Here is a 25,609-nt window from a genome sequence, read left to right on the forward strand (position 1 = left end):
CAGAGCTGCAAGTATGGTTTTAAAAGTGATGAAATATGGAGATATCAGTTCACTAATGGAAACATTGCAAAGGAATGAGGTACAGTAGTGCTGTGTGTTACAACATCGTGGTTTAGAATTGATTCAAAATGTTGGCTTACTGTGGTGAATTGGATTTTCTAAGGACATTACTCAATTTCAGCACACAGGAACCTCAAAGAACCTAATGGAGACGAGAATTCTTTTTTCCCTTGTGGCTTCTGAGACAGCACATCTTACTGCCTTGTGGATGTCTGTTGGTTTTCCTTCTGCTGTTTGTAATACTGATAACCAGTTTCTTTTCTGTTACAATTGACTATGTAATTGTATTTTATTTTATTTTATTTTATTTTTTTTTTTTGAGGTGGAGTTTCGCTCTTGTTGCCCAGGCTGGAGTGCAATGACATGATCTCTGCTCACTGCAATGCCGGCCTCCCAGATTCAAGTGATTCTCCTGCCTCAGCCTCTCGAGTAGCTGGGATTATAGGTGCCCGCCACCACGCCCAGCTAATTTTTTGTATTTTTAGTAGAGATGGGGTTTTGCCATGTTGACCAGGCTGGTCTCGAACTCCTGACCTCAGGTGATCCACCAACCTCGGCTTATCAAAGTGCTGGGATTACAGGTGTGAACCACTGCACCCAGCCATCTATTTAATTTTATGGAGGCCTATAATCCAGATATTGAACCAAACACTTCTGATGATGAAAGAAGATATAAAATAGGAAATTAGGCAACTATTTCAGTGTTTCTTTTAAACATGTTGTTAGAAGGTCTAAACCCATTACTGGGTCCTAGGCAAAAGCAGCTTACTTCTCTATCCTTGCTTATACAAGGTTTAGAGAATTGTTCAGAGACCAACTGGGATTGCTTGGAGAAAGGGAAGGTGATGATGATTTAATTGTATTTCTCTTACATCAGTGGAAAAGACAGAAGCTGATTTTACAATGACAGTTTGGCAGCTCAGTGAAATTACTCAAAGGCAATTACTGGCAATTCAGCATTCCTCAGTAATTTCGGACACTGAAGAAAATTTCCAAGCACAAACTCTTTCCTGCCTGGGTGTCCCAGTACCTTTTGAGACTGCAGAATAACATGAATGACTTAGATTCTGAAAATAGAAAGTCAACAACTGTTAACAGTGTCAGGTGTGTTCCAAAGAACTGAATGGTAGAATCTGCGGGGCAAAAGCAGAAAGAAATGATTTTTCAGAGATCCGTCTTCTCCAGCAAGTTCTTCTGCATTCTTTCTAGAAACATTCTACCGCTGAGAAAGCAGGCTACTCCTCACCTATTCCTTCTTGGGCTAAAGATCTTGGAGTTAGTTGCTCATCTTGATTTGGGAAAAATAAAGTAAGGAATATTTCTATCATCGAACTCAGCATAGAATAATCTATTTGATAAATTTTTTTGAGGTACCATTTAAAAATACTTTAATTTTTGTAATTTCAATAGGGTTTTTTTGGGGAACAGATGGTGTTTGGTTACATGAGTAAGTTCTTTAGTGGTGATTTCTGAGATTTTGGTGCACCTATCACCTGAGCAGGGTATACTGTACCCAATCTGTACTCTTTTATCCCTCACCCCCTCCCACCTTTTCCCCAAGTCCCCAAAGTCTGTTGTATCAATCTTTTTAAAATTTTTCTTGGAGATGGAGTCTTACCCTGTCACCCAGGCTGAAGTGCAATGACATGATATTGACCCACTGCAATCTCCGGCTTCCGGGTTCAAGCGATTCTCCTGCCTCAGCCTCCCAAGCAGCTGGGATTATAGGTGTGTGCCACCACACCTGGCTAATTTTTGTATTTTTAGTAGAGATGAAGTTTCACTATGTTGGTTAGGCTGGTCTTCAACTCCTGACCTCATTATCTGCCCACCTCAGCCTCCCAAAGTGCTGGGATTACAGGTGTGAGCCATCGCACCCAGCCTGTTATATCATTCTTACGACTTTGTGTCCTCATAGCTTAGCTCATACTTAAGATGTTTGATGAATTCTTAATAAGCATCATATTTTTATCTCAATCTCATATTTTATAATAATAATTATTATATGCAAAACATTTTTTTCCAGCTAAATAACCTGAACCTTACTCTTTGTAGGGAAAACTCCATTTTAGGTAACTGCCTAGCTTGGTCTATGTGCTGTGCTAAAGAGAAGGGAGGCTGATTTCACCACAGCAAATGGAAAGACTTCCCTACAAGTGGATCCATCCAACGGTGCAAGGCACTCCCTGGGCAGGAGATGAGTTCCTTGTCACTAGAGGTATGCAAGTTGAAGGAAAGATATTGTTGATGGGGAGTCATTGGATCTTATGATCTATTACAGCCCTGAAGTTATTCATTTCCTTTAACACATTTTTTGTCATTTTTACATACTGAATATGTACCTTGGTTTATTGGTTTTTTTGGTTTTGTTTTGTTTTGTTTTTAAGGTAAATATCATGTGCAAGGTTTCCCACCAGGTCTCCAAATGCACATTTCCAAGTTCTTTCCAAGTCTGCTTTTACTAGTCAGAAAACCTCATATGTGCACAGTGCAACAAATTGAGATGCATAGCAAATTTCAGAAACAAATATGATTGATCTCCAACATTCACCCTAGGCAAGCCTGCTGCTTCGTGCACTGCTGATTCTTCAAGCAGCTGCAGAGTGTGTGTGCAAGGGTGTTTTGTATGCAGTTGTGGGTGTGGGTATCTTTAAGTTTGAGACAGAGTATGGGAGGGATGTGTGTGGGTGGGTGGGGGAAGCCTGGAAGAAGAACAGGTAAGAAGAGTGTAGGTCTGTGGTGCTTCCTGCAAAATTTAATTTCTTATGAATCCGTTGGTACACGTAAAATGAGTTCTATAAAGCTTGACAATTGTTTCTTTTTCTGAGAAATAAGCTTTCCACGAAAATTGAGTTATGGCTCCAATTAAAATAAACATACTCCAGAGCTGACGGAAACTAGAAATTCAGTTCAGCAATAATGGCGGTGTCTACAGAGTCAGCATTTTCCACGTCTTTATCCATGAGAGGTTCACAGAAGGCCCCACTTCCGATCCCAGCTGAGAGGGACTCTTCCTCCTCTAGGCCCCAGTAAAACCCATTGATCGCATCCCTAGCCCAGGGCTCACCTTGTCTTTATTGCCTTCCTTTGACAGACATGGCTTATCTCATCAAGCTGTGAACACTGCAGAGGCAGGAACCACCCCCTACACACACAGACGCCCCAGGTAGCACCAGCACAGGCTTGCAGACAGGAGGCAGGACCAGCTTACAGGCAGAGAATGAAGAGGATGAAGGCAGGCCAGACTCTGGCAAAAGCGGACTAACGGTGTCCAAAGGAAATTTCATTCATGCATCAAACACTAATAGAGGCCTGTGCTAGGTTCTAAGGAGAGAGAGGCAGTACTACATGCTCTATGTCAGGGTGGCAGTGAGGAGCAGACAGGTTAGCTAACACCTTTAGTGTCACTGTCAGTAGCATGGGAACTTACTATGATGCTCATAGAAAGCGGAGGAAGGAAGGGTGCTTTCTGCTCATGAGTCAGGGAGAGCTCCCCACAGGATGTATCTGAACTGGGTCTTGGAGGATGAGAAAAGGAAAAGGATATCCCAAACAGGGAGAAAACCATGTGCAAAGGCCAGGAGGCCAGAAGGGAAAAGCATGCCCAGAGCATTTGGGCAGAACCAGCCCACCGGCCAAGAGGCCATGTGAGGAGTTGGGGGATGCGCTAGAGTGGCAGCTCGTGAGAATCAGGAAGGGCCAGTGGTCTGCACAGAGCTAGGGTGTGTCCTGCAGGCAGTGGAGCCCTTGATCTTTTCTCAGTAGCCAGGGCAGGGGCTGACGAGAGCTTACTACAAGAAGGTGAACTGGTCAGGAGGCTGGAGGGTGGGTGGAGAGAATGGGACAGCGACGGGGAGCCCAAGGCCACCATAAGAGTGAGAAGAGATGAGTCCAGCTCAGTGGGGAGAGAAAGGTGAGAGATGTGGGGGTCAGACTGGGCCATCTTGGCACTGACCAATCATAGCAGGAAAGGGAGGGAAGGAGGAGTTAGAGAAGATTCCATTTCTGACTCTAGGTGACCAGGTAGATGGCAATGCCATTCACTGAGGCTAGGGACACACAAGAGTGGGCAGGGAAGGTGCTGAGTTCAGGCTTGGGCATGATGAGTCCCCTGATGGGGACATTCAGCAGAAGTGGCCAGCAGGGGATTTCAGAAGGCCAGGGGGTCAGTCACATAAGAGGCAAGGTCAGGCTTAGGGGTCAGAGAGAATAGTGTGGGCCCGGTGACACCCATGTGTTAGGACCCTCCTGTGTTCCCCGTACCTTCTCCCCTTTCATCCCAGGAAGGCCGGTGGCTCCATCAACTCCAGGCTGTCCCTCAGGGCCCTGGGGAACATCAGTGAAAATCAACCCACAACATTTCTGCTGAGAATCATGTACACATGCTTGCTAGAAAAGGAGGGCAGGGTTGGGAGGCAGGTGAGGATGGTGGGCCCAAGGCCTCATGTCAGGTGCAAGGCAGGAACCTAGTCCTTGGCCCAGGCTGGGTCACTGCTGACTGTGCACCTGCGGTTAACAGTCCTTTACTCTCTGGATCACATTCCTCCTCTATGGGGAAGTTAGAGGCAGAGTTGGACCACATGGTCTCCAAGGGTCTCCTACCCCAGGCCCAGCCCTGATGGCCTATGATTCCAAGATTCTTTATGAATCTGTGTCTCCTGTACAGACGCTTCTCGACTTACAATGGGGCTATATCTGATAAACCAATTGTAAGCTGAAAATATCTTAACTCCAAAATGCATTTAATACACCTAAACTACTGAACATCATAGCTTAGCCTAGCCTACCTTAAACATACTCAGAACACTTCCATTAGCCTATAGTTGGGCAAAGTCATCAAACACAAAGCCTATTTTATAATAAAGTGTTGAAAGTGAAAACAGAATGGCTGCATGGGTACTCAAGGTACAGTCTCTACTGAATGTGTATCACTTTGCACCATTGTAAAGTCAAAAACATCTTCAGTTGAACCATTTGTAAGTAGGAGACCATCTGTACTGATTATGATAAAGCAGCAAAACAATATGTAGGATGATGTTTTTCTTGGCTGCTGCTTCTTTTGAATCTCAGCAATGATTCAGATGAGGAGGATTTCTGTTTACAAACAGCTAGCTGCTCTCTCCTCATCGCGAAACTTGGACAGTGCTGGGTATTGCCATCTGTACACCCCTCCCCGGCTAAAGGAAGTCCCACAGTCGCAGAGATGGGGAGAAGACTTCAGTTGCTCACCGGGGGCCCGGGTTCACCAGCACGTCCATCCTCTCCAGGAGATCCAGGGGGTCCCATGAAAACATCAGTTCCTGGTTTTCCTGGAATCCCAGGTAAGCCAGGTGGCCCTGGGGGCCCTGGAGGACCCTAAAAACACGGAGACTCTGTTAGAAACAGTGGGGGAATACCGAATGAGATACTGAATATATGTGCTTCCTACATTCTCTCAAATTCTTACAACAATCCTACAAGTAGGGTTTGGTGTTCCCACTGAGCAGATGGGGAAACTGAGGCTCAGTGAGACCATGCGACTCAAGGGCTCTCAGACACACAGCTAGTTAATAGGAGAACTGGGATTTGAATCTCGGTCTTTCTGAGCCCATCATAGTGTGTTTTCTCCCAAAAGTCTGAATACAAGAAAGACCCAATTAGCTGGAATACTGAGAGGTGCCCTGGCGAACTTAGTTTTCTGATTAACTGTGAGGTCAGTCAAAAACTGCTTGTTGTGTAGCCTTGTTGTTAAAACTCTTTCTGAAGCGCACTAGTGTTTTTAGACCATTGCTGGGCTGGCTGATCCCACCAGGCTGGGAGATTCATTTGACTCCCATTCCATTTACCCACAGAGTCCAGAACCCTTCTAGCCCTGGCCATGAGGAGTAGGCAGAGGAGCAGCCAAGTGGAGCTTTCAACCAGGGATTCAGCACAGGTGCTCAGGGACAGAGGCACCAGCTGCAGCTAGAGAAGGAAGAAGCTCCCCAGGGGGCAATTTCAGAAAGGGCTGGTGGAGCCCCAGCCTTGGCAGGAGGCCAGGGGAGCAAGAGGCACCAAAGAGAAAGAGTAGTCTGGAGAGGGAGGCAGGGAGAGGGTGCATAAGGGAAGGATATTTCAGGAAGGTTCTGGAAGCTGAAGTAGAATATGCCACCCAGAGACAAGGCCAGCAGTTCTCTTTAATGAATAGGGTAAGAGGAGGGGGAGGGAGGATCGAAAGCCAATTGGCAGAGGTGTAGGGCACTGGGCACACCTGCTGCGGGGCAGCCTACTCCAGAAGCCCACTGGGAAAAGGAAGAAGGTGGGGCGAGGAGGTCCTGAAGATAAATGTAGGCTCATACTCACTTACGATGCAACTGATCAAAGTGGACAATTTCAAACATATATACAAGTACAGGGAAAAGCAGAATGAACCCCCATGAGCTCACTGCCAACAACCCCAGAGGCGGCCAATCCGGTTTCATCTGTCCCCCGCCCCAACCTCCCTCCCTCTGGGTTATTTTGAAGGCAGTCCCAGACACCAGGTCGTGTTCTCTTTCACACTCACTCTCAGCAACTCCTCACTGCCCACCAGGTCACCAGAGCCAGAGCCGACGTCCAAGCCCCAGCCCAGGCCAGAGCCCTCTGCCTCTGCTCCCGCCTGGAGAGAGAAGAAATTTCCACAACTTGCATTTAACTGCCAGACTCCAAGGACAGCCACATCGCTGAAAGTTTTCTCCAAAATGGGGAAATTTTTCTTATATCCTGTAGCCCGATAACTTCTGCTCCCCATTTTCTCTCTGACTTTTCTCCCACTCCCCTCTACAGCTACTCTTCTCCCTTGCCGCCTCCCAGCTGTGCAGCCCGCTCATATCCTCAGCCTCCTTTCCTGCCTTTCAATTCCCGACTCATCCTTCAAGGCCCGATTCCACAGTCTCCTCCTCCACGAAGCCCTCCCTACCCGTTTCCAGCAGAATTCTTCTCTCCCTCCTTGGTGCTCCCACTAGCCTCTGTCAAGTTCTCAATGAAATGCTAGGACCACTTGACTTGAAGCTTAGTTTTGCGTGTGTCTGTCAGCTCCTCTAAACTAGGGCTCCTCAAGAGCCAGCCCAAACCTGGGCCACATTGGGTGTCCAGAGTCCAGCAGGAGGCTGAGCACCCAGAGAGCCCTCAGTGCATACTTGAATGGCATCAAATGTATCTGAAGAACAAGGGGAATCTCCAAAACACCTTTCCGGTACTTAACTCCTGAAGACGGGAACCAGGCAGGGCCTAATTTATTCATTGAATGTGTGTGTACTGAGCACCCCCGCGAGGCACCAAGGAAGACCTGGGTTTCGGGGTTACAGCTGTGTTTAGGAAGGTCACAGTGGTGGGCACATGTGTGTGGGGGAAGGGAAGTGGTGATATGGAGGCAGAGAGACCAGTTAGGAGGCTGGTGCCATTGCCCAAGAGAAGAGGAGGAGGCACTACACAGCTAGACTCAGGGGGACTTGGGGACACACTGGACAGGGCTGGGGAAGGGAGATGACTATTCAAGGATGTTTCTCTCTTGCTGACCAGGTAGATGGGGTGCCATTCCCAGAGATGGGGAACCCAGGAGGAGAAGCAGGTCTGGGGCATGGGTCATGAGTCCAGTTTGGGAAGTGTTGAGTTTGGAGAACTTCTGGGACACTCAAGGTACAGGATTTAAACTGGATAGAAATCAGTTCTGCTGCTGCACACTGCAGAGTCCTAGCAGAGGCAGAAAGCCCTGGGGTCTGACTGCAAGATACTTTGGGGGCCACAAAGGAGAGTCCTCAGCCTGTGGCTGTTTTGGCTGCATCCCTGGTCTTACACCTGTGTGTGTGACAAGCCTGGATGGAAATCTCACCGTGGGTCCAACAGGCCCAGAAGGTTCAGGTGGGCCAGGAATCTCCTCCCCAGCATCACCCTAAAGAGAACAAAATGTTCAGTGAAGTGCTGGAACCCTGTTCCTTCCATCTCCCCATCTTTCTGTAGAAATCACGCTCATCTTTAAAATCAGGATCACACCGGGATGAAAAATGGCATTGTCCTTCGCAGAGACAGCTCGAGGGAACGCCTTGTCCCACCCCAGGGCTCAGAAGCCCTTTGTTTCTGAGCCATACTTGGAGGGCACGGGCTGTGGTGGAAAGAGGTGACCAGCATGAGCATGCATCGCACACACCCTCCCTTCTTCCAGGATTTATCTCCACCCTCTGGTCTGGGCTCTGCTAGAGCACCAGTGCCCAGGCCCAATCTGGACTCCCCTGAAGCCTGCCCTGTCCACCTGCTCCTCCCACCAGGGCCTGTGACCTCTGCTCGCAGCCTGCCCCTCTGGGACCATGTGCCCCTCAAGGGCAGGCACAGTGCCTGAATCACCTCCAGGTCCCAGCACCTGGCACAAGGCTGGTGCCCCAGAAAATGCTTTTCAAATGACAGAAGCACACATTTGGAAAGGAGGCAGATGAAAGAAAACGACAGAGTGGCATCCCAGGAGGTTTTGGCTGTCAAAAAGTGCCCGGAGAAGTGGCTTCTTTGACAAAGTGACAGGATGGCCAGATCCGCCAAAAGGAGAGTGGAAATGTCCACAGTAAAGTCCCCAAATTTGTGTGTTGTGACGCCTCCTCCCAGAGCCTTCTGCTACACCCCAGAGCCCTGCTGGCATCTGAAGTCCACTGAGATGGCCAGAGGCAGAGATAAGTGAGGACACCGCCCTTCCTAGCCCCGGCCCTCCCTTCCCCATACCCCCGTAGGCACTCAGGAGGTCCCAGGACGGGAGCATCATCTGCCACAAGGAATGGCCTCCATGCAGCCTGGAGGGAGGCGAGGCAGGCAGAGGACCAGGGTCACGGTGGGGATGAGAAGGCTCCCAGAGGCAGCCAAGTTGCCGCCTATGGCCAGAGCAGGCTCCTTGGGCAGGATCTCTTGACTGGGGTCACTGTCGACACATCCCCTTGGGAACAGCTTAGCACCAGCAGGTGTTTTGGTAAGAGGAATTTGTTATTCTTGCGGTGACTGACACCAGCTAAAGCACTTCCATAAACATCCCCTCATGTCATCCCACACCAGAGGGTCATCATGACCACCCCCATTTTACAGATGGAGAAACTGGAGCAAAGAAATAGTAAAGAACTTTCAGGAGATCCCACAGCTACAAAAAGGCAAACCTAGGCCTGTGGTCCTCAGAAGCCCTTGTCTGCTCAACATTTTCCCAGGAAGAAAATCAGGGACAGAGCCCACAGCTCGGACACAGAAGTGAAGAAAACTGGTCGCAGATGTGTGGCAGAGCCAGGTTTGGAATCATAGGACCCTTTGATACTCGATAGAGAAGCCAAGGCCCACAGAGGTCAAAGGACTTGGCCACAGCCACCAGGTGGTGAGAAGAGCCTCGGCCAGAACTGCCCAGTGCCCTTTTCATGATTCTCCCAGACCTACAAGTCCATTTCTTTTGGGGTTAGCCCTCTTGCTGCTTCTGCGATCCGCTTGATCAGAGTGGACTAAGTCAAACCCAAATAACATGCTTAGGACACTTGATCAGGAGCCAAAGTGTTCCCCAGGATGGTCACAGCACAAACCTTTTCTCCTTTGGGCTCAGCCTGTCCTTTCATTCCCACATGTTCTCTCTGAGCCTAAAACAAGAAGATTTTGTTAAAACATGGCCACAACATATTTGGGACATGGGGCTGCTGAGTTCTGACGACATTCCCTGGTCCTGGTCAGTGAGCTGTGCATGAGCTAGGGCTTGCACTGGGCTGAAGTCAGTGACCCCCGTGAAGACAGAGGCTGCCTGATCACTGCAGCATCCCCTGCACTGGCAGATAATAGGCTCTCAGTACCTATTTGCCAAATGACAAGTGGGAAGAGCCTGGCATTTGACACACCTGACAATCAGTCTTCTCTCTCACTTGTGTTCCACAACACAGATTTTTAAATATATTACTTCATTTCCAGGGCAACATTCTCCATATATTTGCTAAGATCTATTAGTCAGTCCTTAGAAATGTAATGACATCATTGTGACCAGTGTGGACTTTGCTAATCAGCTTCTGGCTCTCGTCTGAAGACAGTGGTTGTAGACAGTGCAGAAAACCAAAGCACCAAAAAGTCCAGAGACAAAGGCTCTCACTCCTACTGGACCCCTAGGAGCTACATGATCTTGAGCAAAGCTCTAATCCTTTTTGGGCCTCATCTGCAAAATAATTCTAGACAGCTAATTTATTGAGCATGTACTATGTGCTGGGTCATGTTTCCCATGTATAAACTCATTTAATCCTCACAAATCAAGAGGTAGGTTCTATGATTATGATTCCCATTTTATGCATGAGTCAACTGAGACAGAGAGAAGTGAAAAAAATTGGCCACAGATATGTGGCAGAGCCAGGCAAGCTATACTGCCATGGTGACTCTGGGATTCAAACTGACCTAGAGTCACCATGGCAGTATAGCTTGCCTGGCTCTGTCACATATCTGCCAATACTGATCCTAGAGGCCAGGTGCAGCGGCTCACGCCTGTAATCCCAGCACTTTGGGAGGCTGAGGCAGCTGAATCATCTGAGGTCAGGAGTTCAAGACCAGCATGGCCAACATGGTGAAATCCTGTCTCTACTAAAAACAAACAAACAAGCAAACAAAAAAATTAGCCGGGCCGTAGCAGCGCATGCCTGTAATTCCAGCTACTCCGCAGGCTGAGCCAGGAGAATCGCTTGAGCCTGAGAGGTGGAGGTTGTGGTGAGCCGAGATCACGCCACAGCACTCTTGTCTGGGCAAGAGAGTGAGGCCCTGTCTCAAGAAAAAAACAAACAAACAACAACAACAACAACAACAAAAAGACACAAAAAAAAACTGATCCTGGAGATATCCCAGGGTGGGTGCCTTCTTGACAATCTTGTGCTTTTAGACTCTGCTCAGGAATCAGGGCATTCATCTGAGTTCATTGCAGATCCCTAACATGGGGACTTAGCAGGAATTTGTCTTCATCAGACATCAACCACGTCTCTGTTTCTCTCTCTCTTTCTGTCTCTCATTCTATCTCTAACTCTCTCTGTGTCTGTCTGTCTCTCTCTCTCGTCCTTCTCAGAGCTTTAAAAAATCTATCATAAAAATTGTAAGCCACCATAGTGGAAAATGTATTAAACCACAATGTATTAAAAAACTAACAACCTTCCACAGTTCCACCACTTTGAGGCAACAGCTGCCAACATTTACAAAGGGTATTTCCTTCTAGTGTTTTTGCATGTGTGTATTTTTAAATAGTTAACCACACAATATAGTCAGATTTATAACCAGCTTCTTTCACTTAACATTATATGCTAAGTGTTTCCCCCATCATTAAATATTTCTAACAAGTATAATTTTATTAGCTACATAATGTTCCATTGTTTGAATATACTTTGTTTTTAAGCTCATTATTATTATTATTATTTTTTTATCATACTTTATGTTCTAGGGTACATGTGCACAATGTGCAAGTTTGTTACATATGTATACATGTGCCATGTTGGTGTGCTGCACCCATTAACTCATCATTTACATTAGGTATATCTCCTAATGCTATCCCTCCCCACTCCTCCCATCCCACAAAAGGCCCCGGTGTGTGATGTTCCCCTTCCTGTGTCCAAGTGTTCTTATTGTTCAATTCCCACCTATGAGTGACAACATGCGGTGTTTGGTTTTCTGTTCTTGCGATAGCTTGCTGAGAATGATGGTTTCCAGCTGCATCCATGTCCCTACAAAGGACATGAACTCATCCTTTTTTATGGCTGCATAGTATTCCATATAAAATTTGGCTCCACAGTATTCCATATAAAAATTCCATTTTTAGATTTTCAATAACAAAAAATAAAAAAAATGGCCATACTGCCCAAGGTAATTTATAGATTCAAAGCCATCTCCATTAAGCTACCAATGACTTTCTTCACAGAATTGGAAAAAACTACTTTAAAGTTCATATGGAATCAAAAAAAGAGCCTGCATTGCCAAGACAATATGTGCCACATTTTCTTAATCTAGTCTGTCATTGATGGACATTTGGGTTGGTTCCAAGGCTTTGCTATTGTGAATAGTGCCGCAATAAACATACGTGTGCATGTATCTTTATAGCAGCATTATTTATAACCCTTTGGGTATATACCCAGTAATGGGATGGCTGGGTCAAATGGTATTTCTAGTTCTAGACCCTTGAGGAATCGCCACACTATCTTCCACAATGGTTGAACTAGTTTACAGTCCCACCAACAGTGTAAAAGTGTTCCTAGTTCTCCACATCCTCTCCAGCACCTGTTGTTTCCTGACTTTTTAATGATCACCATTCTAACTGGTGTGAGATGGTATCTCATTGTGGTTTTGATTTGCATTTCTCTGACGGCTAGTGATGATGAGCATTTTTTCATGTGTCTGTTGGCTGTATAAATGTCTTCTTTTGAGAAGTGTCTGTTCATATCCTTTGCCCACTTTGTGATGGGGTTGTTTGTTTTTTTCTTGTAAATTCGTTGGAGTTCTTTGTAGGTTCTGGATATTAGCCCTTATATGCAAAACAATAACGTAATCCAGCATATAAACAGAACCAAAGACAAAAACCACATGATTATCTCAATAGATGCAGAAAAGGCCTTTGACAAAATTCAACAGCCCTTCATGCTAAAAACTCTCAATAAATTCAGTATTGATGGAACATACCTCAAAATAATAAGAGCTATTTATGACAAACCCACAGCCAATATCATACTGAATGGGCAAAAACTGGAAGCATTCCCTTTGAAAACTGGCACAAGACAGGGATGCCCTCTCTCACCACTCCTATTCAACATAGTGTTGGAAGTTCTGGCCAGGGCAATCCGGCAGGAGAAAGAAATAAGGGGTATTCAATTAGGAAAAGAGGAAGTCAAATTGTCCCTGTTTGCAGATGACATGATTGTATATTTAGAAAACCCCATTGTCTCAGCCCAAAATCTCCTTAAGCTGATAAGCAACTTCAGCAAAGTCTCAGGATACAAAATCAATGGGCAAAAATCACAAGCATTCTTATACACCAATAACAGACAGTGAGCCAAATCATGAGTGAATTCCCATTAACAATTGCTTCAAAGAGAATAAAACACCTAGGAATCCAACTTACAAGGGATGTAAAGGACCTCTTCAAGGAGAACTACAAACCACTGCTCAGTGAAATAAAAGAGGACACAAATAAATGGAAGAACATTCCATGCTCATGGATAGGAAGAATCAATATTGTGAAAATGGCCATACTGTCCAAGGCAATTTATAGATTCAGTGCCATCCCCATTAAGCTACCAATGACTTTCTTCACAGAATTGGAAAAAACTACTTAAAAGTTCATATGGAACCAAAAAAAGAGCCCACATTGCCAAGACAATCCTAAGCCAAAAGAATGAAGCTGGAGGCATCATGCTACCTGACTTCAACCTATACTACAAGGCTACAGTAACTAAAACAGCATGGTACTGGTACCAAAACAGAGATATAGACCAATGGAACAGAACAGAGCCCTCAGAAATAATACCACACATCCACCGCCATCTGATCTTTGACAAACCTGACAAAAACAAGAAATGGGGAAAGGATTCCCTATTTAATAAATGGTGCTGGGAAAACTGGCTACCCATAAGTAGAAAGCTAAAACTGGATCCCTTCCTTACACCTTATACAAAAATTAATTCAAGATGGATTAGAGAGTTAAATGTTAGACCTAAAACCATAAAAACCCTAGAAGAAAACCTAGGTGATACCATTCAGGACATAGGCATGGGAAAGGACTTCATGTCTAAAACACCAAAAGCAATGGCAACAAAAGCCAAAATTGACAAATAGGATCTAATTAAACTAAAGAGCTTTTGCACAGCAAAAGAAACTACCATCAGAGTGAACAGATAACCTACAGAATGGGTGAATATACTTTAATTCAATTAATCTTCTATTGCTGGCTAATTAAATTATGCCCAATTTTTCTCTATTATGGATAATACTGAGATTAGCATCCTGGTAAACAAAACCTTTTTTTTAAAAAAAAAAAAACAGCGACAACAAAGGTTATCAGACTATCTCCACTAGAATCAATTCCTAGAAGAGAAGTTTCTGGGTCAGCAATATGCACTCTTATGGTTGTTAATACATGTGGACAAAGAGCTCCCCAGGAGCAGCAACCCTCACACTCCCATGAGCACAGCCAGCCTTACCAGACCAACTTTTCAAAGCTGAAAACACAAAGGGTCTAAGGAAGAAACTGACCCAGTTTCTTCAACAAAGTAATGGCAAAAGGGAAAAAGAAGGCGGGAGACAATGAGAGATTAAGAGACACTTAAGAGATGTATCAACCAAATGCAATGTGTAGACCTTGTTTGGATTCAGATTCAAACAAACTAACTGGAAAGAGGTATTTTAAAACAAAATAATCAGGGCATTAGATAATATGAAGGAACCACTGTTAATTTTGTTAGATGCATTGTGACACTGTGGCTATGACCAAAAAAAAGGTACCAGATCACTCTATCAGCTGTACACATTGAATTGTTTATCAGTTAAATAAATGATAGGATGTTTGGGGTTCATTTTTGAATATTCCAGTATTCCCCTTCCCTCCAAAAAAGATGGTGGTAGGAGGTGAAACAGATGAAGCAAGATTGGCAGTGTTGATAATTATCCAAACTGAGTGATGGGTATGTGGGGGTTAATTATACTATTCTAAGCTCCTTTGTGACATTTTTAGATTTTCAATAACAAAAAGTTTAAAAGGGAAAGAAAAAGGAGAACTGGCTCTATCTGTGCCTGATGAGGCATCACTAGGGAGATTTGAACTTGGTGCTTTGTGTACACCTTGGGGTGAGGTGCAGAAGAGGAGGGGGACATTGTTTGGGAAGTCACAGTGCATGAGCAGGTCGATCCAGAGCTGGATGCCCACTAGGATGCCCTGCAAGCCCAAAGCCCCAGCCCCAGTGTTAGTTACTTGGTCTAGCACTGGACTCAGACACCTGCATTGTTTTAAGCTAGCAGCCATCTCTAATGTGTGACCAGAGTTAAAAACCAGAGTGGTTGTTTGCCTTTTTCCTTTTATAGATGATGACAAGGAGGCCCAGGGCCCACCACAAGTCAATGGCATCCCTGGAAGCAGAACCTCAACCTCCTGGCCCCCAGTCCAGGATCTTCCCACCACACCACACTCTCACAAATGAGGACTTCAGCCGGGTGAAGCTCGAGAGCTTCAGCTCTGCAGGCCAGCATGCAGGTTCAAATCCCAGCTTCACCTCTTAGAGGCAGGCAACAGTGGCAGGTGACTACCTCTCCACATCTTACCTCCTATTCGCCTTATACTGAAGAGGGGTGTGGTGAAGGGAATCAGATACACTTGGAGCACAGAGTGATTAATCAATGTCAGTTCAGATGGCTTATTTCCTGCCCCTTGATTGTGAATTCATTGGGGACAGGAGTGAGGTCACATTCATCTCTATTTACAAGTGTCCTGACTGAGGGCCCAGAGCCGCTATGTGTCCAGTCAATGAGTGAATCAATGAACGAATGCAAGACAACTCTAAAGAGACAGGAAGCAGTGTGATAACCACTAGAAAAGGCCCTGGAACAAGGGGCATTCAGGACCTTAGGTGCTCTCCTGATCTCCTGTCCCACAGCCCCACCCTCACAGGTCAGTCCTGCCACACCGTGGCCAATGGACCGCATGACTGTAGCTTGAATGGTGGCTTTCAAAGTGTGCACGATCAAGTGGTGTTTGGGGAACTGACGAGCCTGTGCTGGTCACCAAGGAGATGTTTTCCTTTAAAAATGTGTTCACATTGGAAGAGCAGTCCCTCTTCACACAAGCCCAAGCTAAGGGCCAGCTTTGGGTTTCCTATTTCTAGAAGACAGTTATAGCCCTTAAGTGGTGACAACCCCAGGTGTGTGTACAGAGCTTTGTAAACGTTCTCCAACCTGCATTCTCTGACTTGGCCTTGCAGTCACTCATTTTTACAGATGAGGAAACGGAGGGCCAAAGAGATCAAAGGATTTGCTTAAGGTCACACAGTTGCAGCCAAGAGTGATAAAAACTCATTTTGGCAGGGACTTGGAGGTCAGCCCCCAACACACACACAGTGCTGATGCTCTCATCCCCTCTACAGACCTGCCACATCTTACTGTCAGCTTTGTCCCCAGAAGAGCACTGTTAGATCTCATTTCAATCCAAAGATCAGTTTGGAACACAAAGCCAGGTCCCCTTGATTTTAATTTCTTGCTTTTGCTCTACAAGCTGGAGTTTCCTCAAGTGTTCCCCAGGTTAAAGCTCCTCAAATGCCCAAATTTGCAAACCAACGTGAAAACCTACCTCTGAGAAAGCTGGGGGCCAACCCTCCCACAACTTTGGCCTTTCTTTCTCTCCCATGTAAGGTTTGCCAAGTCAAATCTTACAGCTCTATGCCACTTACTGGAGTGACCCTTCTTTCAGGAGCCACTGTGGGCAGGGGCAGCGGTGGCCCATCAGGGGGAGGGCTGCCGGACTCTTCACCCCGAGCTGTGATGAGGGGCTCCTCTGTTGTGGCTGCTGCCAAGTCTTCTTCATCACCAGGACCCTGAAAACAAAACCAGCATTGAGGCACCACCTCACCTCGCTCATGAGGCTGCTGGGGAGTTGTGGTCACTGTCGTTTCTGTGGTGCCAGACCAGCTTCAAAACACATTCTTCCCTATGATCATCGTTGCCCCCAGCGCACCCCCTCTGAAATATGCATCTCCTCTAAGCCTCAGTGCCAACTGTGGACCACTTGACTCTGAGTAAATTCTTGGGCAAGGCTAGGAGGGAGCAGGGCTGTGGTCCCTGCCACACTCCGGCATTGCGTCCTGCCTCCCTCCAGCCGCTGCCCACCCAGATGCTCATAACCAAGCTGCAGGTGCCCCTGCCAAGGCCAAGGACGGCTGTTGTCTCACAATGCAGACCTGTCTCTCCCCTGTAAGCCAGAGAGGATGCCAGATGACACTTACAGAAGTGACGGCCTGCTCAGGGGTCATGGTGGCTGTGAGGGGGGCCAGGCCATCTGTGGGGACCCCACTGGTTTCCTCATCCTCAAAAGTACTGAGGGACACTTCGGTTGCAGCTGCAGCTGTTGTTAAACTTCCTTCACTGCTTGGACCCTGAAATGAAATTGGCATGAGGAGCTGTGCCCCTTCGCCCATACCCCTGGTTCAGTGGGTGTGAGGCTGGGGGGTGGAAAGCGCTGGGGCCTCAGATGGAGGCTCCATGATTCCCTTTCCTTTGCTCCTTCAGGACCACACCTTCGCCTGGAGCTCCAGTGTTAGAACGCACCTCTCAGGGCATCCCCCCACCCACCCCAGAGTCCCCTCTAGCACATCTCTGCCAAGCGCTTCTCTGGCCTTAGCTTTGTGAAAGGAAAATAAATCTCAGGATCCCCAAATCACTAAGCAGAAGGGAAAAAAAAATCAAGCTGGGAACTACTTAGGGCAAACCTATCTCCCATTGTATTCCTTAAAAAGATAGCTACTAAGATAAAAAAGCTACATACCTCCCTAAAAATTTGTCCTTAAGGAAATTCCTTGCAGACAAAGGACAGACAGAACTCAAGGTCATCCCTCTGCTCCCTGGGATAAATGCATATCTGATTGCTTCCTTTGCAAAGGCTAATCAGAAACTCAGACGAATGCAACCATTTGTCTCTTATCTACCTATGACATGGAAGCCCCCTCCCCACTTTGAGTTGTCCTGCCTTTCCGGACAGCACAAATGCACGCCTTATATATATTGATTGATGTCTCATGTCTCCCTAAAATCCATAAAACCAAGCTGTGCTCCAACCACCTTGGGCACATGTTGTCAGGATCTCCTGAGGCTGTGTCACGGGCATGTCCTTAACCTTTGCAGAATAAACTTCCTAACTTTCCTGAGATCTGTCTCAGATATTTGGGGTTCACATTTTGGCAACGAAGAAGGGATTCTGAGTGGAGGTGCCACTGACCTTTGACAAATCTCATATTGGTGCTTGCTACCAGCTTGAGCTTTCTTTATGGTTCAAACCAATAGGACAATTTGCTGAGGCCTCGGAGCCTCCTCCAGAGAATCCCTGATCTCCCAAAATTTGGTCAAGATCTAAAGTTTATTTTGCTGTACAGTTCTTTTTCTGGAGTCTTACTTACTTCCAACAAGGAATGCAAGTTTTCTTGCTTCTAGGTTGATGGAAGGCACGTAACTCCTTTCTGGAGTTTGAGCTCATTTCTAACAGGGAAGGCAAATTGAAATTCTTTCCTGCTTCTAGGATGGTAGAGAGCAATCTTCCACCTAAGACCTATCTCTAGTAAGTAGCTGAATTGGGGTTTTTTCTTGGCTGAAGTTAAGATGAACAACCAGCTGTTCTTAATTTCTCCTTACTATTAGAGTACTCAGTAATCATATTGTTAGGGTTTTTTTTTGGTTGTTGTTCTAGTCTTTCTCCCATCAGATTTGCCCAACTCTACCTGACTTGGTCAAATCTAAAAGAGAATTCTAAGTTATGGGTAACAAGGCCTCTCTGAATTGGCTAAAATTTCTCACAGCTGAAACAGAGGGGGGAGAAAACCAAAAGCACATGTTTGCTGTCTTTGCTTCCTGTCTTAAAATTTTTTTTTCATTCATTTACTTTTCTTCCACCCTATATCTCTTTCCCCCTTCGCTGTCTTTAGTACCAAAAAAAACCTAGAGGAGGCTTCTAATGACTCAAACCCCTTAAAGTACTCAGAACAAAGGCACCACCTGCCCCTTTTTGGGGTGTTCCATTTTCTTTGTGGAGTTTCAAGAGTCATGAGCAGATTCTTCTTAGGTCTAAAGCTCTGCTCTCCTGTATCGTAAGACCTGACCTCTTTGGCTTTAGGGGGTACCAGAGATTACCTTGTACTGGGAGAGGATTTAACCTTGTGTGTATAATGGTGCATGAGAGTACAAAGTTAGAGGTGGCTGAGGACAATTTACAGGAAGTGGTCTTAGCTGTTTTTTGGTTTTTTTTTTTCCTCCTAGGAAGTTATTATTTAGACCCTAATTCTAGTTCAGAGGTGCATTCTAAAGGGTGTCTTCTCCATTGCCTTTCCTGCTGAAATTAATCTTGATTGGCTAGTATGACCATTTTGCATGAGAAACTGAACTATCGTTTTCACAGATAAATGGAAGAATGAGTTTCCTCAGCTCCAAAGAGAAAGGGCATTTTGCTCCTCCCAGCTGAAAGGTGCCCCTGGGTCACTGGAGGCCAACTGGGAGTGTCTGGGGGTTGACCCCCCCCATGACATGCTGCAACCCTACAGGGAACCCCCAATGAAATTAGTTTAAAAAGCCTCATTCAGGGCCGGGCGCGGTGGCTCAAGCCTGTAATCCCAGCACTTTGGGAGGCCGAGACGGGCGGATCACAAGGTCAGGAGATCGAGACCATCCTGGCTAACCTGGTGAAACCCTGTCTCTACTAAAAAATACAAAAAACTAGCCGGGCGAGGTGGCGGGCGCCTGTAGTCCCAGCTACTCGGGAGGCTGAGGCAGGAGAATGGCGTAAACTCGGGAGGCAGAGCTTGCAGTGAGCTGAGATCCGGCCACTGCACTCCAGCCTGGGCGACACAGCGAGACTCTGTCTCAAAAAAAAAAAAAAAAGCCTCATTCAGGAAGGGCATATAGGAGCTGGTCACTCTGCATTTTGATTTTGAGCCTTCTTGGAGGTGCTAGAACTACAGAGAGAGAAACTGAGACATGTAAGAGGGGGGAAATGGCTAAGTGGTGACACACTGTGGAGCCTCACCTGCAACCAGCACACTTTGACCCACTCCACTAAAATACTAGGCCACAGCTCAGTTCCTACCTTAAAATAAAAAATAAATAAATAAAAATGGCCGGGCACGGTGGTTCACACCTGTAATCCCAGCACTTTGGGAGGCCGAGGCAGGTGGATCATGAAGTCAGGAATTCGAGACCAGCCTGGCCAATATGGTGAAACTCCATCTCTACTAAAAATACAAGAAAACTAGCCGGGCATGGTGGTGCACACCTGTAGACCCAGCTACTCGAGAGGCTGAGGTAGGAGAATCACTTGAACCCAGGAGGTGGAGGTAGCAGTGAGCCGAGATTGTACCATTGCACTCCAGCCTGGGAAATAGAGGGAGACTCTGTCTCAAAAAAAAAAAAAAAAAAAAAGTGGAGTGGGAAACAATCTAAGAATAAGGGAAAACAACGAGAATGACCCTCTTTCAGGCACTCCGTTGGTTTTATGGTCCCTCTTCTTGCAAGTGTTTTTGTAAAATGGACATACATGACATTTTCGTGCACAATTATAGCAAGAAAAATTCAGAGCCCAAAAGTCGATCTGCAACTATAAAGTTCCTAAGTTCTCTATCTCTCGGCTTTCTTCTCTGCTTCTGCCTGCTTTAAGTCTGCTGTTACATGTCTCCTGAAATAAAATCCACTGTTTGCATCCAGACATTTATTTTTGTTATTGTTTCTGCAAACCAATGAGTTTGTATCAGTATTTCATGGCTAGAGTTTTGAAGTAAAAGCTATAGGATTTTGGGTTGTATGAGTGTGTATGTGTGTGTTTATGTGTACATACACATATTTTGTTGTGTTTTTGGCTACAAGGTATGACATTGGCTTAAAGAGCACTCATAAATTAAATAATAAACCCAAATGCTTTTCACGTTCAAATGACCTAAGTAAAGTCTTTAATAAGCTAGCTTTAAAATTATTGCTAAAGCAAATTAAAAATGTCTTAAGAATTGCCAGCATACACTTTTGTTTGCATTTATTGATCAAGCAATTTCATATTTATCCCTGCCAAATACTATAAGGTGTTAAAATTTGGCATAAGGGTTAAAAAACTATAAACTCAGCCCAAAACAGGATAACCTTTGCTTGTGTACTTTCTGATAAATAAGACACGAACATTAGTTTAATGAAAATACCTAAATCTTGATTTAGTAAAACAACCTCATATTTAATCTTAAGGTTCTCCTTAGGTAAACACCTGAAATTCACAGGCTACAAAATGGTTGGCAGGGAAATAACTTTAAATAATGACTATCGCAGTTTTCATAAATACAGTAATCTAGGTACACTATTAAAAACAACTAGGTAAATGTAATGGGATAAATACAGACAAATGTGTCATAATTTAGAATCTAAAGTTAAATTAAATAATAGATATTTCATTAGTTGGGTATTTTCCATTTAAAAAATATATTGTAAGAAAACATTCTTTCTTAAAAAAACTGTGTTTTTTTAAAAAGGTGTATAATTTTTTGTCTCATTTAAAGCTTATTTAAAAGTTATGTATAAAACAAGGTGAAGGGAATCAGGAAATGAGAGAGATGTAAAGAAAGTTATAGAAATAAAGAGGTAATTTGGGTAAGAAAGCTTAAAGAAAAATAATTTTATGTGAGAAAGGATCTTTTATGGTAAATTTTGTCCTAGAATAAAATGACTGTTTTTTTAAGAAAGAGGGATGCTCAGGAAAACTAGAAAGTCCAAGCATGTCAGAAATGGTCTGTTTACATCATAATAAGAAGATTGATGAAAAAAAACTTTCATATAACCGGCCGGGCGCGGTGGCTCAAGCCTGTAATCCCAGCACTTTGGGAGGCCGAGACGGGTGGATCACGAGGTCAGGAGATCGAGACCATCCTGGCTAACACGGTGAAACCCCGTCTCTACTAAAAAAATACAAAAAACTAGCCGGGCGAGGTGGCAGGCGCCTGTAGTCCCAGCTACTCGGGAGGCTGAGGCAGGAGAATGGCGTGAACCCAGGAGGCGGAGCTTGCAGTGAGCTGAGATCTGGCCACTGCACTCCAGCCTGGGCGACAGAGCGAGACTCTGTCTCAAAAAAAAAAAAAAAAAAAAACTTTCATATAACCAAGCTGTCTACAATTAAAGGGAAATTATTTAAAATGGTCTTTCCAGATACTGGGTTTTGATTAAAAAAAAAAAAAACCACTTATACACTAAAGAATTGGTTTGAACTACAAAATTTTCTTAAGGTATTGCTTTATTCTTAATAAAGTACAAGGCATTATAATTTTTTTTATGCAAAGTTCGACTTTTATTGCACCTTGCTGTTTTCTGTTTTCTCTCCCCTTTTAAAAGGCCTGAAATAATAACTAACCTTCAACTCATTTTCAGCTGCTGTAAGATTTTTTTTCCCTCTGGTTCTAACTGTTGTGGCGTGACACTAAAAAGATGTTTCATCTTAGAGATCTAAAAGGAATATTTTCTTCCAACATAATATTCCCCATAGGGAACAGCAGTCACACTGCAGAAGGTCTTTTCTTTTGCCTTTGGGTAACTGGCCTAATAAACGGATCTTACACTTTATCTAAATAATTCCTATGTCATTATTACTAAGTTTTAGTTTGCTTAGAAAAGACCTAGATTAACAAAAAGAATATATTTTTAAATTAAGGTTATTACATCCATATAACTTTCCATGCAGGGAACTGAAGGCCCATGGGACGTGACCAACTCAGCATTCCACTGGAGACTAGATGATCAAACAGCAAACTGTTTATCATGAATGCAGGATGTGAGCAAACTCACGACTGCTTCTGCTGACAGAAGGTTTGCTGGAGGCAATCACTCCCTGGTGCCAAGGTTATCTACTGTGACATCTAAAGTCTGTTGTTTGAGGAATGCAGTCTTGCAAGCCTACTCTGGACTGAGCAGTTGATCCCTTCTTCCACCCCACTTCTCACAGTCTCTTTTACCTAATAAATATGGAGGGCTGTGTAAAGCTCAGGGCCCTTGTCCACTAGAGGCAAGGTTCCCCCAACCCCTTCTTCCAAATATACTCTTTTGTCTCTTGTCTTTTATTTCCACATTTGCCCCCATTTGTTCACTCCACCAGGGATCATGGCAGGTTACATAGTGGCGCCCGGAACAGCAACAGTATCAGGTGCTCTACATTGCTGTATGTGCTTTTAAAGTACTTGTGCCATTAAGTTACAGGGCTTTGATTCTTGGGTTTAAGAAGGACACCAAGTCCTGCTAAATCTTCAACACTGACAGCAGTTAAAGCCTCACCTACAGATCTGGTAGAAGATGTCAACCAAAATAAACTGTGTTCGTGAGACATAGGGCCAAAAATTAAAGCTATTCAACTCCTCAAGGTCCAAAGACTATTGCAGAAGAGGTGGGCACATGAGATTATAAGGGCAGATTTTGAGAGATAAAGTAAGTTTAGTTTCTCTGTAAATTAACCATTAATGTCAAAGGCATGCTGATGCGAGACCAGCATATGGGCCCCTGTGTCAGATTGACAAGGTTTTCTTGGAGCATTAACCCACTCCTTAATAAAGGTTATAAAGGTTACAAAAAGGCTTATGGAAATTATATCTTATGGTCAAGATGATTAAAATTTTATAGATTGTTTAAAAAATTTTGAAAAACAAATTTAATTGGCCTTCTGTTGTTTTTATTAGGGCTGTTTGAGAAATCAATCTCCTCTCTCAAAGAATAAATATTTTTGCCTTTTTTTTTTTTTGAAATCTTTGAGGTATCACTTTGGCTAAATGAATGACTTATTTTACAATGACCTGTGATCCTATTTTGCGATCTCTCCAAAAATTGGGTAATTAGTTGTGAGTATTCTTAACTTACAACAATATAGTTATTTGTGTAAGTGTGATAACAATCTGTTTTCTTTTGTAACAGAGCACAACTGGAGACACTGGTTATTTTACCATGGTTTTGACTGGAGTGGCATGCTATCAGATACAGACTCCTTTAAGGAACCAAAGTTGATTTACAGAGCCAATAAAAGTCCCTTAGGAAAGCTGGCCTCATACCTTGTCTACACAATCTCTGACCTGTGGTAAGTAAAGAATGTCACTTTCTGACAGGTCCAGGAGCCCCAAGTTTTCTTGAGACCTCAAGGTGAGGACTTCACCCAATTAATACAGGTATTTGCAGGCATGGGCTGTCCTTAAGGCATTAAAGTCAAATCTGAGATTCTTTACGGAATAAAGTTCCAGCAAAGTCAATTAAAAAAAAAAAAAAAAAAAAAGAAGAGCCTATACGGCAAATAACTATTCTTGCTGACTTTATGCAAATACTCAGGCCAAGTATAATAAGACTAAAACTTAATTTGCAAATGAAATTGTCCTATGATTTTTTCTTTAGTGAAAATGGGACTGGAAAGAGAAAATTATGTTTTAAAATAAACTATAGAACATCTGTTGTTAGATTTTGATCTTGCCTAATGTTTTTCAATTTTTATTATTTTCTACAGTTTGGACTGAATTCTAACATTTGTCCTGGCTACAAGTCTCCAAAATAATGTTTTCAACTTTTTTTCTTCTTCCTTTCCTTTTTTTCCCCATTTTTGAAATCAGTAAAATTAAGCCATGCTTTCTTAAAGCCCTGCAAACTGAAGCTAGACAACTTAAACCTCAGAGGAAAATAACAGCGACCTCTTTACATAATAAGCCACTTTCATACCTGCCTACTGATGTATGGACTTCAGAGTAATATGACCTATATCAATTTTCCAGGATTGTTCTTCTTTTTTTATTTGTTGTTTTTCTCCCTTCCTCCCCCTATTTTCTCTTGTAGGGCATGCATGAGACTTCACAACCTGCTAAAAATGAACTTTCCTAATAACATGGGACTTACCTGTCTAGGAATAAACCATCCTAGCCATAAGAAATCAACAAAACCTGAGACTAGAGACTCATTTTCTTTAAAATGTTTTATCTAAAAGATTTTAAAAAGAAAAGGGGGGAATGTGAAAGGAAAATAAATCTCAGGACCCCAAAATCACTAAGCCAGATGGAAAAATGAAAATGGAAATTGCTTAGGGCAAACCCGCCTCCCATTCTATTCCTTTAAAAGATACATACTAAGATAAGAAAGGTACATACCTCCCTCACAATTTGTCCTTAAAGAAATTCCTTACAGACAAAGGACAGACAGAACTCAAGGTCATCCCTCTGCTCTGTGGGATAAATGCATATCTGATTGCTTCCTTTGGAAAGGCTAATCAGAAACTCAGAAGAATGCAACCGTTTGTCTCTTATCTACCTATGACATGGAAGCCCCCTCCCCACTTTGAGTTGTCCCACCTTTCTGGACGGAACCAATGTACAACTTACATATATTGATTGAGGTCTCATGTCTCCCTAAAATGCATAAAACCAAGCTATGCCCCAACCACCTTGGGCACATGTCATCAGGACCTCCTGAGGCTGTGTCACGGGTGCATCCTTAACCCTGGCAAAATAAACTTCCCAAACTGACTGAGACTTGTTTCAAATACTCTTTGGTTTACAGCTTATACACCTCCAGTAACTAGGATCTCACCACCTCTACAGACAGCTCTTCTATTTTCAGACAATCCTGCTGGTCAAATTCTAGTTTCTATCAAGCTAAGACTTGGTAGAACTGGGATCGGATCCATGGCTTTCCCAATGTGTCATAAGTGCCTAGACACTAAAGAAAGAGGAGGACACGGAAAGGGAGGGGAGGCGAGAAGAGGAGGAGGAGAAAGGAAAGGACAACTGGAAGAGGAAGAAGAAGGAGAAGGAGAAGACCACTTTGTTCACTGAAAGAATCCATATAACTGCCAGACAGGGCCCTTAGCAATTGC

General features: G+C 44.3%; 1 protein-coding gene across 1 annotated transcript in view; it reads right to left on the minus strand.

Annotated features, from left to right (window-relative positions):
* Positions 1–25,609, minus strand: part of COL15A1 (collagen type XV alpha 1 chain) — a 127,892-nt gene that overhangs the window by 41,428 nt on the left and 60,855 nt on the right. Inside the window, exons 10-16 of the mRNA XM_025360377.1 lie at positions 16,998–17,147; positions 16,446–16,589; positions 9,594–9,647; positions 7,889–7,948; positions 6,584–6,676; positions 5,290–5,415; positions 4,324–4,386 (exon numbers count right to left, since the gene is read on the minus strand). Of these exons, the coding sequence (XP_025216162.1) occupies positions 4,324–4,386; positions 5,290–5,415; positions 6,584–6,676; positions 7,889–7,948; positions 9,594–9,647; positions 16,446–16,589; positions 16,998–17,147 (690 nt within the window). The remainder of the gene's footprint in view (positions 1–4,323; positions 4,387–5,289; positions 5,416–6,583; positions 6,677–7,888; positions 7,949–9,593; positions 9,648–16,445; positions 16,590–16,997; positions 17,148–25,609) is intronic.

Source organism: Theropithecus gelada, chromosome 15, assembly GCF_003255815.1.
Source record: "Theropithecus gelada isolate Dixy chromosome 15, Tgel_1.0, whole genome shotgun sequence".
Taxonomy (NCBI): Eukaryota; Metazoa; Chordata; class Mammalia; order Primates; family Cercopithecidae; genus Theropithecus; species Theropithecus gelada.